At 55.2% G+C, this 13,939-nt stretch overlaps 1 protein-coding gene across 2 annotated transcripts; it reads left to right on the forward strand.

Moving 5' to 3' along the window:
• The first annotated feature begins 862 nt into the window (after window positions 1-862).
• LOC138064438 (uncharacterized) lies at window positions 863-9,351 on the forward strand. Of its 2 annotated transcripts, XM_068927001.1 has the most exons (11): window positions 863-981; window positions 1,705-1,776; window positions 2,210-2,281; window positions 2,374-2,412; window positions 5,359-5,430; window positions 5,620-5,691; window positions 6,607-6,678; window positions 6,887-6,958; window positions 7,466-7,537; window positions 8,012-8,083; window positions 8,972-9,351. In XM_068927001.1, exons 1-11 carry the CDS (start codon window positions 864-866, stop codon window positions 8,983-8,985), a joined length of 747 nt encoding a protein of 248 aa, XP_068783102.1. In that variant the 5' UTR covers window position 863; the 3' UTR covers window positions 8,986-9,351. The 2 variants fall into 2 exon arrangements, 1 of the variants encoding a protein (XP_068783102.1); XR_011137685.1 differs by lacking the exons at window positions 863-981; window positions 1,705-1,776; window positions 2,210-2,281; ... (5 more) ...; window positions 7,466-7,537; window positions 8,012-8,083 and adding an exon at window positions 8,678-8,761 and having other exon boundaries at window positions 8,972-9,109.
• The last annotated feature ends 4,588 nt before the right edge of the window (window positions 9,352-13,939 follow it).

Here is a 13,939-nt window from a genome sequence, read left to right on the forward strand (position 1 = left end):
CATTTGGGGGTAATGAGACTCCTTACAGTCTCTTCCAGTCTTCTTTATCGAGTCAGCGGTCTCTGTCCCTTGGGTTCTGCATCTTATGCAAAGGTCAACCGTTACTTTAAGCACTAGTGCTAAGCTGGGCTAGAGGTAAGTTAGCCGCCTTTTCTGACGTCCCACGTGTCCCCCAAGAAGGAGCAGTGTGTAGAGAACGGAGGGTCACTTCCCGAGCTCTTGAGGAAGCCGGGAGGGAACTGTTTCTCCCAGGTCCCCCCCAGCTCTGAAGCACCAGGTTTGTCCAACCTCAGAAGGCAGCAGGATGTGTAAGGGGAAGCTGTGCGGGATATTTGCCTAATTCCTGCAGGTCTTTGCCAGAACAAGAAGGAAAAGGGATGTGTGAGTGTGTAACTCTGCGTAAGGATACATGCCAGCTAATAAAGTGAGCGCTGCAGGCAGGCGTGTTTGGTGTGTTGAAAGAGAGGGAAAGAAAGAGGGAGAGGCGGGAGCGGCGGGCAGAGAGGCGGGCTGGGAGCGCGGGGCGGCGGGGGCCGCCGCGGAGGGAGCGCGGGGCGCGGCGGGGGGGCGCGGCCCCCTGGGCCCCCGCGGAGGCGCGCGGAGGGCGGCCGTGAGCTCACAGAGAGCCCCGCGGTGCGTCGCGCTGCGTCGCGCTGCGCTGCGCTGCGCTGGGTCGGGTTGTGTTGGTTTGTGTTGCGGCGGGTGTGTTGGTCTGCGTGGTGGTGTGCTGAGTTGCTGGGGTTGTGTTGTGGTGCGCGCTGTGCTGTGGGGCTGTGTGCGCGGCGCGGCGCGGGCCCGGCAGCGGCGCTCGGCGCGCGTGGGCTCGAGGGCGCCGGCGGGGGCGGCTGGTGGCGGCGGGCAGCATGGTGCGAGCGCGGGCGGCGGCGGCGGCCGGGCGCCGCCTCCTGGTGCTCGTGGCCCTGCTGGCGGCCCTGCGCGCCCGGGAGAGCCGCGCTGCTCGGCGGGCAGCGCCGCGCGCAGGTAGGGCGGGCGGCGGCGGAGGCGGCGGCGGGGCGGCGGGGGCCGGGGGCCGGGAGGCGCCTGCGGGCTGCGGCCGGGGCGGCAGAGCCGGCGGCAGAGCCGGCGGCAGAGCCGGCAGCGAGCGGGCGGCCAGCGGCAGCGGCCCTGCAGCCGCGCCTGGCGCTGCGTGACGGCCGCTCTTCTGGCCCGCGTGGGCTCCCAGCGCTGCCTGGCGGCGAGGGCGATCCGGCTTCCTGGCCGCACGCCGCCTTGGAGCCTCGGGGAGCGGCTGGCGGTGAGTGGTCGCGGGCTGTCCCCGGGAAGACGAGGAGCACTGCTTCTCTCGCGCTGCTTCTGCCTTTGCCTGGCCGGGGGGCTCTTGCGCCCGCGCAGCGGGAACGAGCCTTCGTGTGCCCCGGAGCGGAGGGTTCCCTGTTCGTAGAGCTCCGGCGTCCTTGGTGCATCCCCCTTGCCCCTGGAGGGGAGGATGCCCCTGTTATTTTGTCCCGGGGGTCCTTTGGGGGGCTGTTGGGTAGCGCCTGGAGGGAGGATTTGGGGAGCTGCCAGGTGCCAGCCAACGAGTTCCCCCAGCCCTCCTGCCGCTGGGGGACTCTCGAGCCACGTGGGTGCCCCCCCGTTCCCCTTCCGTTCCCTGCAGTTCCCTTCTGCGGAAGCATGTGGCAGCACATAATGAAAGCGTATAATGATTACATACATACATACATACATACATAATGATTACAGGTGTTCCTGCAGGCAGTGGCCTTGCAGCTCCTCAGCTGGATCCTGGTTTTGGACCTGTGTGGGATGCCAGTGGTAAGTAGTCAAGAAGCATTCACATCGTGGAACGAGCAGGTTTTTGCAAGATGTTATTCCTGGGACATTTAACCGAGCGCGTCGTTGGCCAATGCTCAGGCACACAAAGGAGCAGAGTGGAACTCCGAAAGGCTTTGAGAGATCTGTGCTGGGTGTTTTGGCTCGCAAAGCGCTGTTGGCCAGTTCCACCGAGCCTGTGCTGCTTGCAGTGCCTGCTGCAAAGCCAGGGGGCAGGATGGGGTGGAGTTTACAGGTTTGGTGAGCGCCAGGGCGTCCTTTCCCCCAGCAGCTCAACATGTGCATGAAGTGAATGAATGGCAGGGAGGGACAGGTGCTAGGGCGTAATTACACGTTCCCATCCCACACGACCATTCAGACCAGAAGGCTGTGCAAATATAAACCAAAAGCTGTTGCCATCTGTGTTTGGTTCCAGAAGTGGCCGAAGCTGATGGTTATCCAGCTTCTCATCTGGATCGCATTGTTGAGCCTCGGGGTCTTCCCAGGGGTACGTAGTCCACTCTTACTGACGTGAAAGAAGAAGAACTTCCTTTGTAATATTTTGTTGACGTGAAATGGTACCTACTATGTCCTCTTCAGGTCCTCTAAGGGCTTTTGAGCCGCGGGGGGACGCCAGGGGTAAGTTGTGAGCGCTTCTTTACTTTGAGAGCTGCCAGGTGCCAGGCAAAAGGTCATCTCTGCCCCTCCGCAGCTTTGAGCCTATTGACCTCCATATATGTCCCATGTCACGACATGCCCCCCCCGCCACTGACTACCATTGCTTTGTGAAGAAGTTGGTAGCTAAGCTTGTAAGGAAAGCGTGCCACCTATGTGTGGGCTTTCTGCCCTGCCTGTAGGCAATGGTTATCGATTTTCTCGGCCGTATCCTGTTCTCGAGGCTCGGGAGGATCCCCGGGGAAAGTGGTCCAGATTTATGCCCTTCACAGAAGAAGCTATTACATGTCAAAACTTTCCTGGTGTGGAGTGTAACTGAATAAGTCCTTGGCTGATCCTGAGACACACAGAAGAGCAGAGTGGGACTCAGGAGGCGTCCAGAGATCTTCCCCAGGGTGCTTTGGCTGGCAAAGCCCCTGTGCTGCTTCCAAAGCCTGCTGCAAAGCCAGCGAGCTTGCTGGAGTTGAGTTTAGAGCTTGTGTGAACTCCAGTGGGTCCTTTTCCCCGACAGCTCCATTCATGCTTACAGCTATACCCACATGGTGCCTGCGCGTGCACCCAGTACACGTTTGCAAGATGCTCACAAGCAGAAGGGCAAGACCAGTGCCTTAGTGTAATTCTAGGTTCCTCGTCATTCACAAGCACTCACGTCTGAAGAAGGCTGTTGAAGTATACATAACGGGAGCTGTTCCCGTCTGTGCTTGTTTCCAGATGTGGCTGTAGATGGTGGTTATCCAGCTTCTCAGCTGGATCCCAGTTTTGAACCTCAGGGTGATCGCACAGGTACGTCATGAATATTTACTTTCTTTGAGAGCTCCCATGTCACATACAAAGGGTCAGCCAGGTACCTCGCCAGCTTTAGATATGTAGACCTATCTGGGCGTCCCTTTGTCCCTTTCCACGTGCTGCCGTTGACTTGAAAATCTACGTTGCCCGCTAATAGGGACGTTTCTCATGTGTTTTTGATTACAGCTGCTTCCCTGCAGAGAGCTTATCCAGCTTCTCAGCTGGATGCCGTTGTTGAGCCTCGGGGTCGTCCCAGGGGTACGTAGTCAAGTTTTTCTTACCTGAAAGAAGAAGAACTTACTTTAGAATATTTTGTTGATGGGAAATTGTTCCTACTACTTTGCCTGGAGGTCATCTAAGGGCTTTTGAGCCGCAGGGGGATGCCCGGGGTAAGTTGTGAGCATTTCTTTACTTTGAGAGCTTTGAGGTGCCAGGCAAAAGATTGTGGGAACTCCAAGGTGTCCTTTCCCCCGGGAACGCCCACGCATGCTTAGATCTACACCCACGTGGTTCTTGTGCACGCACCCAGTACACGTTTGCAGGATGCTCACAAGCAGAAGGGCAAGACCAGTGCCTTAGTGTAATTCTAGGTTCCCGAGCACTCACGTCTGAAGAAGGCTGTTGAAGTATACATAACGGGAGCTGTTCCCGTCTGTGTTTGTTTCCAGATGTGGCTGTAGATGGTGGTTATCCAGCTTCTCAGCTGGATCCCAGTTTTGAACCTCTGAGGGGGGCCACAGGTCAGTAATCAAGATGTATTCTCTTCCTGGAATGAGCGTTTGTTTTAGTGTATTTTATTCCTGGGACATTCAACTGAATAAGTCCTTGGCCAATGCTCAGACACACAAAGGAGCAGAGTGGAACTCCAAAAGGCTTTGAGAGATCTGGGCTGGGTGTTTTGGCTCGCAAAGCGCTGTTGGCCAGTTCCACCGAGCCTGTGCTGCTTGCAGTGCCTGCTGCAAAGCCAGGGGGCAGGATGGGGTGGAGTTTACAGGTTTGGTGAGCGCCAGGGCGTCCTTTCCCCCAGCAGCTCAACATGTGCATGAAGTGAATGAATGGCAGGGAGGGACAGGTGCTAGGGCGTAATTACACGTTCCCATCCCACACGACCATTCAGACCAGAAGGCTGTGCAAATATAAACCAAAAGCTGTTGCCATCTGTGTTTGGTTCCAGAAGTGGCCGAAGCTGATGGTTATCCAGCTTCTCATCTGGATCGCATTGTTGAGCCTCGGGGTCTTCCCAGGGGTACGTAGTCAACTCTTACTGACGTGAAAGAAGAAGAACTTCCTTTGTAATATTTTGTTGACGTGAAATGGTACCTACTATGTCCTCTTCAGGTCCTCTAAGGGCTTTTGAGCCGCGGGGGGACGCCAGGGGTAAGTTGTGAGCGCTTCTTTACTTTGAGAGCTGCCAGGTGCCAGGCAAAAGGTCATCTCTGCCCCTCCGCAGCTTTGAGCCTATTGACCTCCATATATGTCCCATGTCACGACATGCCCCCCCCGCCACTGACTACCATTGCTTTGTGAAGAAGTTGGTAGCTAAGCTTGTAAGGAAAGCGTGCCACCTATGTGTGGGCTTTCTGCCCTGCCTGTAGGCAATGGTTATCGATTTTCTCGGCCGTATCCTGTTCTCGAGGCTCGGGAGGATCCCCGGGGAAAGTGGTCCAGATTTATGCCCTTCACAGAAGAAGCTATTACATGTCAAAACTTTCCTGGTGTGGAGTGTAACTGAATAAGTCCTTGGCTGATCCTGAGACACACAGAAGAGCAGAGTGGGACTCAGGAGGCGTCCAGAGATCTTCCCCAGGGTGCTTTGGCTGGCAAAGCCCCTGTGCTGCTTCCAAAGCCTGCTGCAAAGCCAGCGAGCTTGCTGGAGTTGAGTTTAGAGCTTGTGTGAACTCCAGTGGGTCCTTTTCCCCGACAGCTCCATTCATGCTTACAGCTATACCCACATGGTGCCTGCGCGTGCACCCAGTACACGTTTGCAAGATGCTCACAAGCAGAAGGGCAAGACCAGTGCCTTAGTGTAATTCTAGGTTCCTCGTCATTCACAAGCACTCACGTCTGAAGAAGGCTGTTGAAGTATACATAACGGGAGCTGTTCCCGTCTGTGCTTGTTTCCAGATGTGGCTGTAGATGGTGGTTATCCAGCTTCTCAGCTGGATCCCAGTTTTGAACCTCAGGGTGATCGCACAGGTACGTCATGAATATTTACTTTCTTTGAGAGCTTCCATGTCACATACAAAGGGTCAGCCAGGTACCTCGCCAGCTTTAGATATGTAGACCTATCTGGGCGTCCCTTTGTCCCTTTCCACGTGCTGCCGTTGACTTGAAAATCTACGTTGCCCGCTAATAGGGACGTTTCTCATGTGTTTTTGATTACAGCTGCTTCCCTGCAGAGAGCTTATCCAGCTTCTCAGCTGGATGCCGTTGTTGAGCCTCGGGGTCGTCCCAGGGGTACGTAGTCAAGTTTTTCTTACCTGAAAGAAGAAGAACTTACTTTAGAATATTTTGTTGATGGGAAATTGTTCCTACTACTTTGCCTGGAGGTCATCTAAGGGCTTTTGAGCCGCAGGGGGATGCCCGGGGTAAGTTGTGAGCATTTCTTTACTTTGAGAGCTTTGAGGTGCCAGGCAAAAGATTGTGGGAACTCCAAGGTGTCCTTTCCCCCGGGAACGCCCACGCATGCTTAGATCTACACCCACGTGGTTCTTGTGCACGCACCCAGTACACGTTTGCAGGATGCTCACAAGCAGAAGGGCAAGACCAGTGCCTTAGTGTAATTCTAGGTTCCCGAGCACTCACGTCTGAAGAAGGCTGTTGAAGTATACATAACGGGAGCTGTTCCCGTCTGTGTTTGTTTCCAGATGTGGCTGTAGATGGTGGTTATCCAGCTTCTCAGCTGGATCCCAGTTTTGAACCTCTGAGGGGGGCCACAGGTCAGTAATCAAGATGTATTCTCTTCCTGGAATGAGCGTTTGTTTTAGTGTATTTTATTCCTGGGACATTCAACTGAATAAGTCCTTGGCCAATGCTCAGGCACACAAAGGAGCAGAGTGGAACTCCGAAAGGCTTGAGAGATCTGGGCTGGGTGTTTTGGCTCGCAAAGCGCTGTTGGCCAGTTCCACCGAGCCTGTGCTGCTTGCAGTGCCTGCTGCAAAGCCAGGGGGCAGGATGGGGTGGAGTTTACAGGTTTGGTGAGCGCCAGGGCGTCCTTTCCCCCAGCAGCTCAACATGTGCATGAAGTGAATGAATGGCAGGGAGGGACAGGTGCTAGGGTGTAATTACACGTTCCCATCCCACACGACCATTCAGACCAGAAGGCTGTGCAAATATATACCAAAAGCTGTTGCCATCTGTGTTTGGTTCCAGAAGTGGCCGAAGCTGATGGTTATCCAGCTTCTCATCTGGATCGTGTTTTTGAGCCTCAGGGTCTTCCCGGAGGTACGTAGTCAACTCGTACTTAGGTAATAACCCCAAATGGTGCAAGTGCATGCACCCAGGAAGCGTTTGCAAGATGCTCACAAGCAGAAGGGCTAGACCAGTGCCTTAGTGTAATTCTATGTTCCCCGTCATTCACGAGCGCTCACATCTGAAGAAGGATACGGAAGTATACATAACGGGAGCTGTTCCCGTCTGTGTTTGGTTCCAGATGTGGCGGTAGGTGATGGAGGTTTCTCTTTTGATCTGGACTCCCGATTTGAGCGTCAGGGACATCCTGGAGGTGAGTAGTCAGCAGATGCTCCTTTGAAAGAATAAGCATGGCTTTCCTCAGTTTGTAGGGCCCTCCTGATGAAGGCAAGGTACACAGCACACATCCCGCGACTGAAGGGCAGAAGAACACCTAGGGGGAGCGCTGGTTCAGGCTTCCACTGGGCGGTGGGCTCCTGTGCAGGAGGAGCGTAAACGATCCCTTTTGTGGTGTGGTGCTGAGGGTTGCCTGTTTGTCAAGCTCTGGCTTCCTTGGTGTATGTTAGAGACCCCCCTGGAAGCGGGCACGGAGGGAGTGTGTGTTTGTGCTGGGGGTGCTTGGGGGGGGCTGTTGGATAGTGCCTGGAGGGAGGATGTGGAGAGCTGCCAGGTGCCAGCCAACAAGTTCCCCCAGCCTGCCCACCGCTGGGAGACTCTCGAGCTACGTGGGTGCCCCCCGTTCCCCTTCCATTCCCTGCAATTCCCTTCTGTGGAAGCATGTGGCAGCACGTAATGAAAACGTGTCTGTGTGTGATTCCAGGCGTTCCTGCAGGCAGTGGCCTTGCAGCTCCTCAGCTGCATCCCGTTTTTGAGCCTCAGGGGCATGCGAGTGGTAAGTAGTCAAGATGTATTCACTTCCTGGAACGAGCAGTATTTTATTCATGGGCCATGCAGCTGAAGTCCTTGGCCGAGGCTCATACCTGCAGAAGAACGGAGTGGCCTTGGGGAGGGCTTCAGAGATCTGCGCTGGGTGCTGTGCGTGGCAAAGCGGTGTTTGTCTGCTGCTCTAACCTTGTGCTTCTTCCAGTGCCTTGCACAAAGGCAGCAGGCTTGCTGGGTTGAGTTTAGAGCTTGTGTGAACTCCAGCGTGTCCTTTCCCCCGGCAGCTCCATTCATGCTTACATGTGCACCCGCGTGGTGCCCGTGCACGCACCCAGGAAGCGTTTGCAAGATGCTCACGAGCAGAAGGGCGAGACCAGTGCCTTAGTGTAATTCTGTGTTCCCTGCCATGCACGAGCACTCACAGCTGGAGAAGGATAGTGAAGTATACATAACGGGAGCTGTTCCCGTCTGTGTTTGGTTCCAGATGTGGCCGTAGATGGTGGCTATGCAGCTTCCCAGCCTGATGCCAGTTTTGAGTCTCTGGGGAATGCCACAGGTGAGTCGTGACTCTTTGTTTCCTGTGTCCGTAGCCAAAGGTCAGGCAGGCCCCTCTGCTGCTGTGCGAATCTAGACCTGTCTAGATCCAGGCAGGACAACATCCCTTTCCACGCAGCAGAGTTCCTTTCCAAACCCGTGTACCGCCACAGGCATTGTAACCTTTTCTCCTCCGTGTGTGATTCCAGATATCCCTGAAGGCCGTGCTTATCTTCATTTCCCTTGGACTTGTTTTAGTAGCTTTTCCATCTTTTGTTGCCCTCCTGGTGAAGCCAGGGTCCCCAGCACACATCCCCCCACTGAAGCCTAGAGGCACAGTTAGGGGTAGTGATGGTTCAGGCTTTCCCTGGCCAGGGGGCTCTTTTGTCCATGAGAAGCGTAAAAGAACGTGTGGTCCGCCGGTGCCAAGACCCCACAATCAGCGACGGTACCACCATGGAATGTAAGATTTCCTGGGAATCCCAAACCCATAGTGAGATTGTCCAGGAGTGCAGAAGCCAGTGACGTATGGAATTGTCTCCTTTCCTCCAGGTTTTGGTGGTGAGAAAGAGGCAAAGGCCGCACATCATAAAGACCTAGAAAAGCACCGCTTGACCTTCACTGCCGTGGTCTCGAGTTCCGTATTGTTTGGGGTGGTGTTGACCTGTGTAGTTACTGTCCTGCTGAGGAGGAGAAAACAGTGAGTTATTCCTTTCCAACGTTGTTGCTCCTTTCTATCTTTTAGCAGTGAAGCAGGTGTAGTGATAGTATCGTGGAGTGCCTGGTTAGCTGTTGAGAGCACTCTGTTGAGATGTCTGCTGCAAGATATTTTTACCTGGGCTCTTCCTTCCTAGCAGTGAGTACTCTTTCCTGAAAGGCACTTTCCTGAAAGGCCTTCTCCTTGTTGCAGAAAACGGGCACTAGCTAATACTGCGGCTGCCTCCAACCCCGAAGAGCCACGACCAGAGGAAGGCAGAGGAAAATCAGGGAGAGAAAGGACAAAGGAGGAGCTGGCCATAAAAAATGAAAATCTCAACAACAGCTGGAGTCCGCTTGCGGTGAACTTTGCAGCACAGCTTGCCCAGTTATCTAAGGGCAGGAATGCAAATGGTTCGCTTCAGCCGAGATGCCAGAGCAGCTCAGATGGTGGTTATGGCTCTTGCTCGGCTGGCCGCGTTTCCCTGGACTCACCCCAGGCTCATCACTCCAAGTGTGTGTGTTTTCACTACCAACAGGGATATTGTACTTCGGATGAATATTCCGAATAGAATAATAAAAGTGGTGCGAGTCCTTGGCAGTTTTGGTCCTTTCCGTCTGGGTGTAGCGCACAGCGCTTGTGGCAGGGTTGGATGTGGGAGAGGAGCTGTCGGAGAGTGGCACTGCATCAAGGGATGCCCTCGGTCCCGGCATCAGTGTAGTTTCCCAGCTCAGGCTGTCCTGAACGACAAATGAACTCAAAGGCCCGGATCCTATGCGCTCTTTTTAAAGTGAGCCCAAGTTGACTCCGACCTTTCCAGAGGAGCACGGTAAAACAGTGGCCGACTCTGAAAACTCTTTTCACCCCTGTTGCCAGCTTCCAAGAGAGGGAAAGGAATGAAGTCCCTAGGAGGCTCCAGTATGAATGCCATGTCAAGGTGCAGCCCCGCCACCTGCAGTGTCCCTGGGGAAGCTCACACCGCCATGAGAAACCTGGTGAGGGAAGGGCATAGGACAGGAAAGGCAAGCGGTGAGATTTTAGGATGTTTGCAGGTGACCCAGCAACCCTTTGCCTCTGGCATAGGAAGAACCAGCTCCTCCACCTTCCCCGCATGTTCCTCAAGTCCTGCACGATTCGCTCTCCGCGCGGCACTAAGGGGCAGGCATTCAAGCGGCAGGCTCCTCTCACAAGGGTCAGCCAGCTCGGGACAAGGAAAACCACTCCCACAAGTGGCACGTCTCACAGGAAGATGTTCAGGCCCTGGGTCTCAAAGCACAACCCTCCCAAACATTCAGGATCGTTCCCCCGCCGGGCCCGAGGTGACAGGCAGGGAATGTTGCGGTGGCTCGTCAGAGGAACGAGAGGCAAGGCGAGGAAGGAGCTCAGCGTTAGGACACTTGTTGTCAAGGACAACAAGAAAGGCTTCTCCAAATGCATCAATAGCAAAAGGAAAGCTAGGGAAAAATTGGGCGCCCTGCTGAATGGGGCGGGTGCCCTGGTGACAAAGGATAGAGAGAAGGCAGAGTTACTGAATGCCTTCTTTGCATCAGCCTTTACTGCTAAGGCCAGCCCTCAGGAATGCCAGACCCTGGAGACAAGAGAGGAAGGCTGGAGAAAGGAGGACTTTCCCTTGGTTGAGGAGGATCGGGTTAGAGATCATTTGTCCAAACTTGACATCCACAAATCCATGGGCCCTGATGGGATGCACCCACGAGTGCTGAGGGAGCTGGCGGATGTTATCGCCAAGCCTCATCATCTTGGAAAGGTCCCGGAGCACAGGAGAGGTGCCTGAGGACTGGAAGAAAGCCAGTGTCACGCCAGTCTTCAAAAAGGGCAAGGAGGAGGAGCCAGGAAACTGCAGACCTGTCAGCCTGACCTCCATCCCGGGAAAGGTGGTGGAACAGCTCCTCCTGGAGGTCCTCACTAAGCATATGGAGGACGAGACGATGATCAAGAGTAGTCAGCATGGATTCATCAAAGGGGAATCACGCTTGACCAATCTGATAGCCTTCTAGGAGGGAATGACTGGCTGGGCAGATGAGGGCAGAGCAGTGGATGTTGTCTGCCTGGACTTCAGCAAGGCTTTTGACGCTGTCCCTGGAAGGGACTCCAGAGGTCCCTTCCACCCTTTATCCTCATAGATAAAGTCAGGAAGTGTGAGTTGGATGAGTGGACGGTGAGGTGGATTGAGAACTGGCTGGATGGCAGAGCTCAGAGGGTCATGGTCAGTGGCGCAGTCTAGTTGGAGGCCTGTAGCTAGCGGTGTCCCCCAGGGGTCAGTCCTGGGTCCAGTCTTGTTCAATGTATTCCTCAACGACCTGGATGAAGGGACAGAGCGCACCCTCAGCAAGTTTGCTGAGGATACTAAACTGGGAGGAGTGGCTGACACACCAGGGGGCTGTGCTGCCAGTCAGAGGGACCTGGACAGGCTGGAGAGTTGGAGGGCTACAAAGATGATTAGGGGACTGGAGCATCTCTCGTATGAAGAAAGGCTGAGACAGCTGGGCCAGAGTGACAGAGCACTGGCACAGGTTGCCCAGAGAGGTTGTGGAGTCTCCTTTGCTGGAGATATTCAGAAGCCCGCCTAGATGTGATCCTGTGCAATGTGCTCTAGACCACCTTGCTCGGGCAGGGCAGTTGGACTAGATGATCTCCAGAGGTCCCTTCCACCCTTGGCCATTATGTGATTCTGTGACACATTCCCAGGCCTCCCCAATCACATAAGCCAAGGCCTATTTCTGCCCCGGACTCCTGGAGAGACAAGGGAAAAGCCCACCTCCTCGCGGGCTGCTCTGAGAAACGCCCCGCGTGCCACCGTTTCTCAAGCAGAGGCTCTAACACACAAACTCCCACCTCCAGGCAACCTAGAGAGCGTGGCCAGGGGAAGGGCAACTTGCAATGCCTCGCACATGCCAGTGCCCGTGGTTTTCGGACTTCAAAGCTGCACTATTGCCCCACCAGGAACTGAGGAGCAAAAGCAAGCCTCACGCCCAGCCCTGGGCTCCCCAGCGAAACAGCAAGTAGCACGCAGCACTCCCTCTTCGCTTCTGGGGCCTTGCAGAGGCACCTTGCGTTATTTCAGCCGGAGGAGGAGGTATGGATCAGCACAAGTAGCTGCATAAGCCTTAGCTAACACAGAGCATGTCCTAGATGAAGGGCCTCAGCCACCACCAGCCCCTTACATCTTTAGTGTAATTCCTGCTGCGATCCCCCCAAATCGCAGCAGCACCTACACACTTTAAGGACTGCCTTGGGCCTCCAGGCAGACGGGCCCATGTGGCCAGAGCACACTGCTCGGTGCTAATGGGAAAGCGGCAGCGTGCCCCTGCCTCTTCAGGGAACGGCAGCTGCAGTCTCCAAGCCTCCAAAATAAGCATGCGTTCAGCCGTGACCTGGGGCTGCGCGATCACGCAGCCAGCACCTCCAGGCCTCGTTAGCCCCTGAAAGAGGCTAGCCCTTTGGCCTGGCGAGTGTGCTGTGCTCAGGGGCACCGCCAGGAGAAGAGCCTGGAAGTCGGGTTGTCTGGGCACTGCTGGATTTGTTTTGGCCCCAAAGGTAACAAAACCTTCAGCTGGAACTGTTCGTTTGACTTCTGCTCGTGCTTTCGGCCCAACAAACGGCTTATGCTAGGGCCTGATGTACATTTGGAGCAGTGCCGTTAGGCTAGAGCGAGAGCAAAAGATTGATTTACACAGTACCTAGTCCTGTAAACTGGAGAGATGCAAACGAACTCAGGCACAGAACGAGCTGTGACGAACTTGTCGGCCAGGGGTGACGTCTGTGCAGTGTTTCTGGCAGGTGGATTCTCTAGGGACACATGGCATCACATAACAGCTCCCTCAGGCAACAGGCCCAAAGGCTCCCTCTGGAGCTGTCTTTTTCTAAACGGAATTGCGGAGGGGAGGTAAAGTCACAAGCACATATTGCCAGCAAGACCGAGAACTGCTGGACGATTGCCTGAATGAGAAAGAAAAACCCAAGAGATACCTGAGAACACGTCCGATGTGTTTCACACGGGGATGCGAGGTGCTACATAAGCCTGGCCAAGAGGCAGTGAGAACACACGAAAAGGCAAGCACAAGCACTTATGCCTACATGTTAGCAACAGAGTTACACTGTAGTCTGGCTTTTTGCAAAAACTCAGAAGCTTCATTATGCCTTTCAACTGCTACCATACACACTTCAGTGTCTCCAGCAGAGCCAGCTCAGCCTTTCAAGCAGAGCAGCCCCCTTGCCTGGCCAACACTCTCCGGCCTGTCCCAGGGCTCCCGCGCTGGGGGCTGCAGGGCAACTGCCCCGGCACCACTGCCCCGGCCCTCCCAGGCCAGCCCCACAAGACTTGGGAGACCACGCAGGCCCCGAGCCATGCAAACAGCACACCTGGAGCCAGAGAGGCGCTTCCTGGGACAGGGAAATGACAGTAAAGTACATGCCATTTCCCAGAAACAGCAAGGAAACCTAGTCACTCGGTGAAGTCCCACAGACCAGCCCTGGCAATCGGAGCAGACTCAACAAGAGCCTGTCTCCCAGCGACCTCCAGAGGCAAAGGAGCGAGCAAAGTACCTCAGAGCAGAGGTACAGAGTGCAGCCTTTGACTCTGCACAGGAGGAGGCAACAAGCTCCTAGAAGACACAAGTACTGGGCCAGCGGCTGCATGTCCAGCCTTTCTTCCACAGCCACCTCCTTGCCATGGGATTCGCTGTTTTTCAACGCAGAACTGCCTCAGCCCTGACAGCTTGGTCACTGGCACTTCTCAGACTTCGCAGGGAGCCTGATATTGCAGGTCAGCCACGGAACAAGGGGCAGCCTTGAGAGGAGGAACGTGGGTGCCAGGGATGGGCCAGCCGGAGAGAAAAGCAGGTCCTGCTCTCGGTTGCGTGCTGGAGGAGGTCCTGCACGGAGGGCTCCCGGTAGCCTAAACAAAGAAGCCTTTCCTACGCACTTGTTGGCTTTGCTCTTGGCACGTGCTCCCCTCCCCCAGGATAACGCAATTTCTGGAAGTGCATTCAGGCTTCAGGAGGATGTGAAATTCCTGAAGAGCTGCAGCTCTCTACCACTAATGTGGACCCGAGGAGAGAGGTGATGGCAAACGTGGTGCTGCCTTGCTTATGAAAAAGAGCATGGTGCTGTTCTCTGCCAACACGTGCGCGCTCTTCTTCCTGACCTGTGGAGCAGAGGCAA

Source organism: Struthio camelus, chromosome 1 (assembly GCF_040807025.1).
Source record: "Struthio camelus isolate bStrCam1 chromosome 1, bStrCam1.hap1, whole genome shotgun sequence".
In the NCBI taxonomy this organism is placed as follows: domain Eukaryota; kingdom Metazoa; phylum Chordata; class Aves; order Struthioniformes; family Struthionidae; genus Struthio; species Struthio camelus.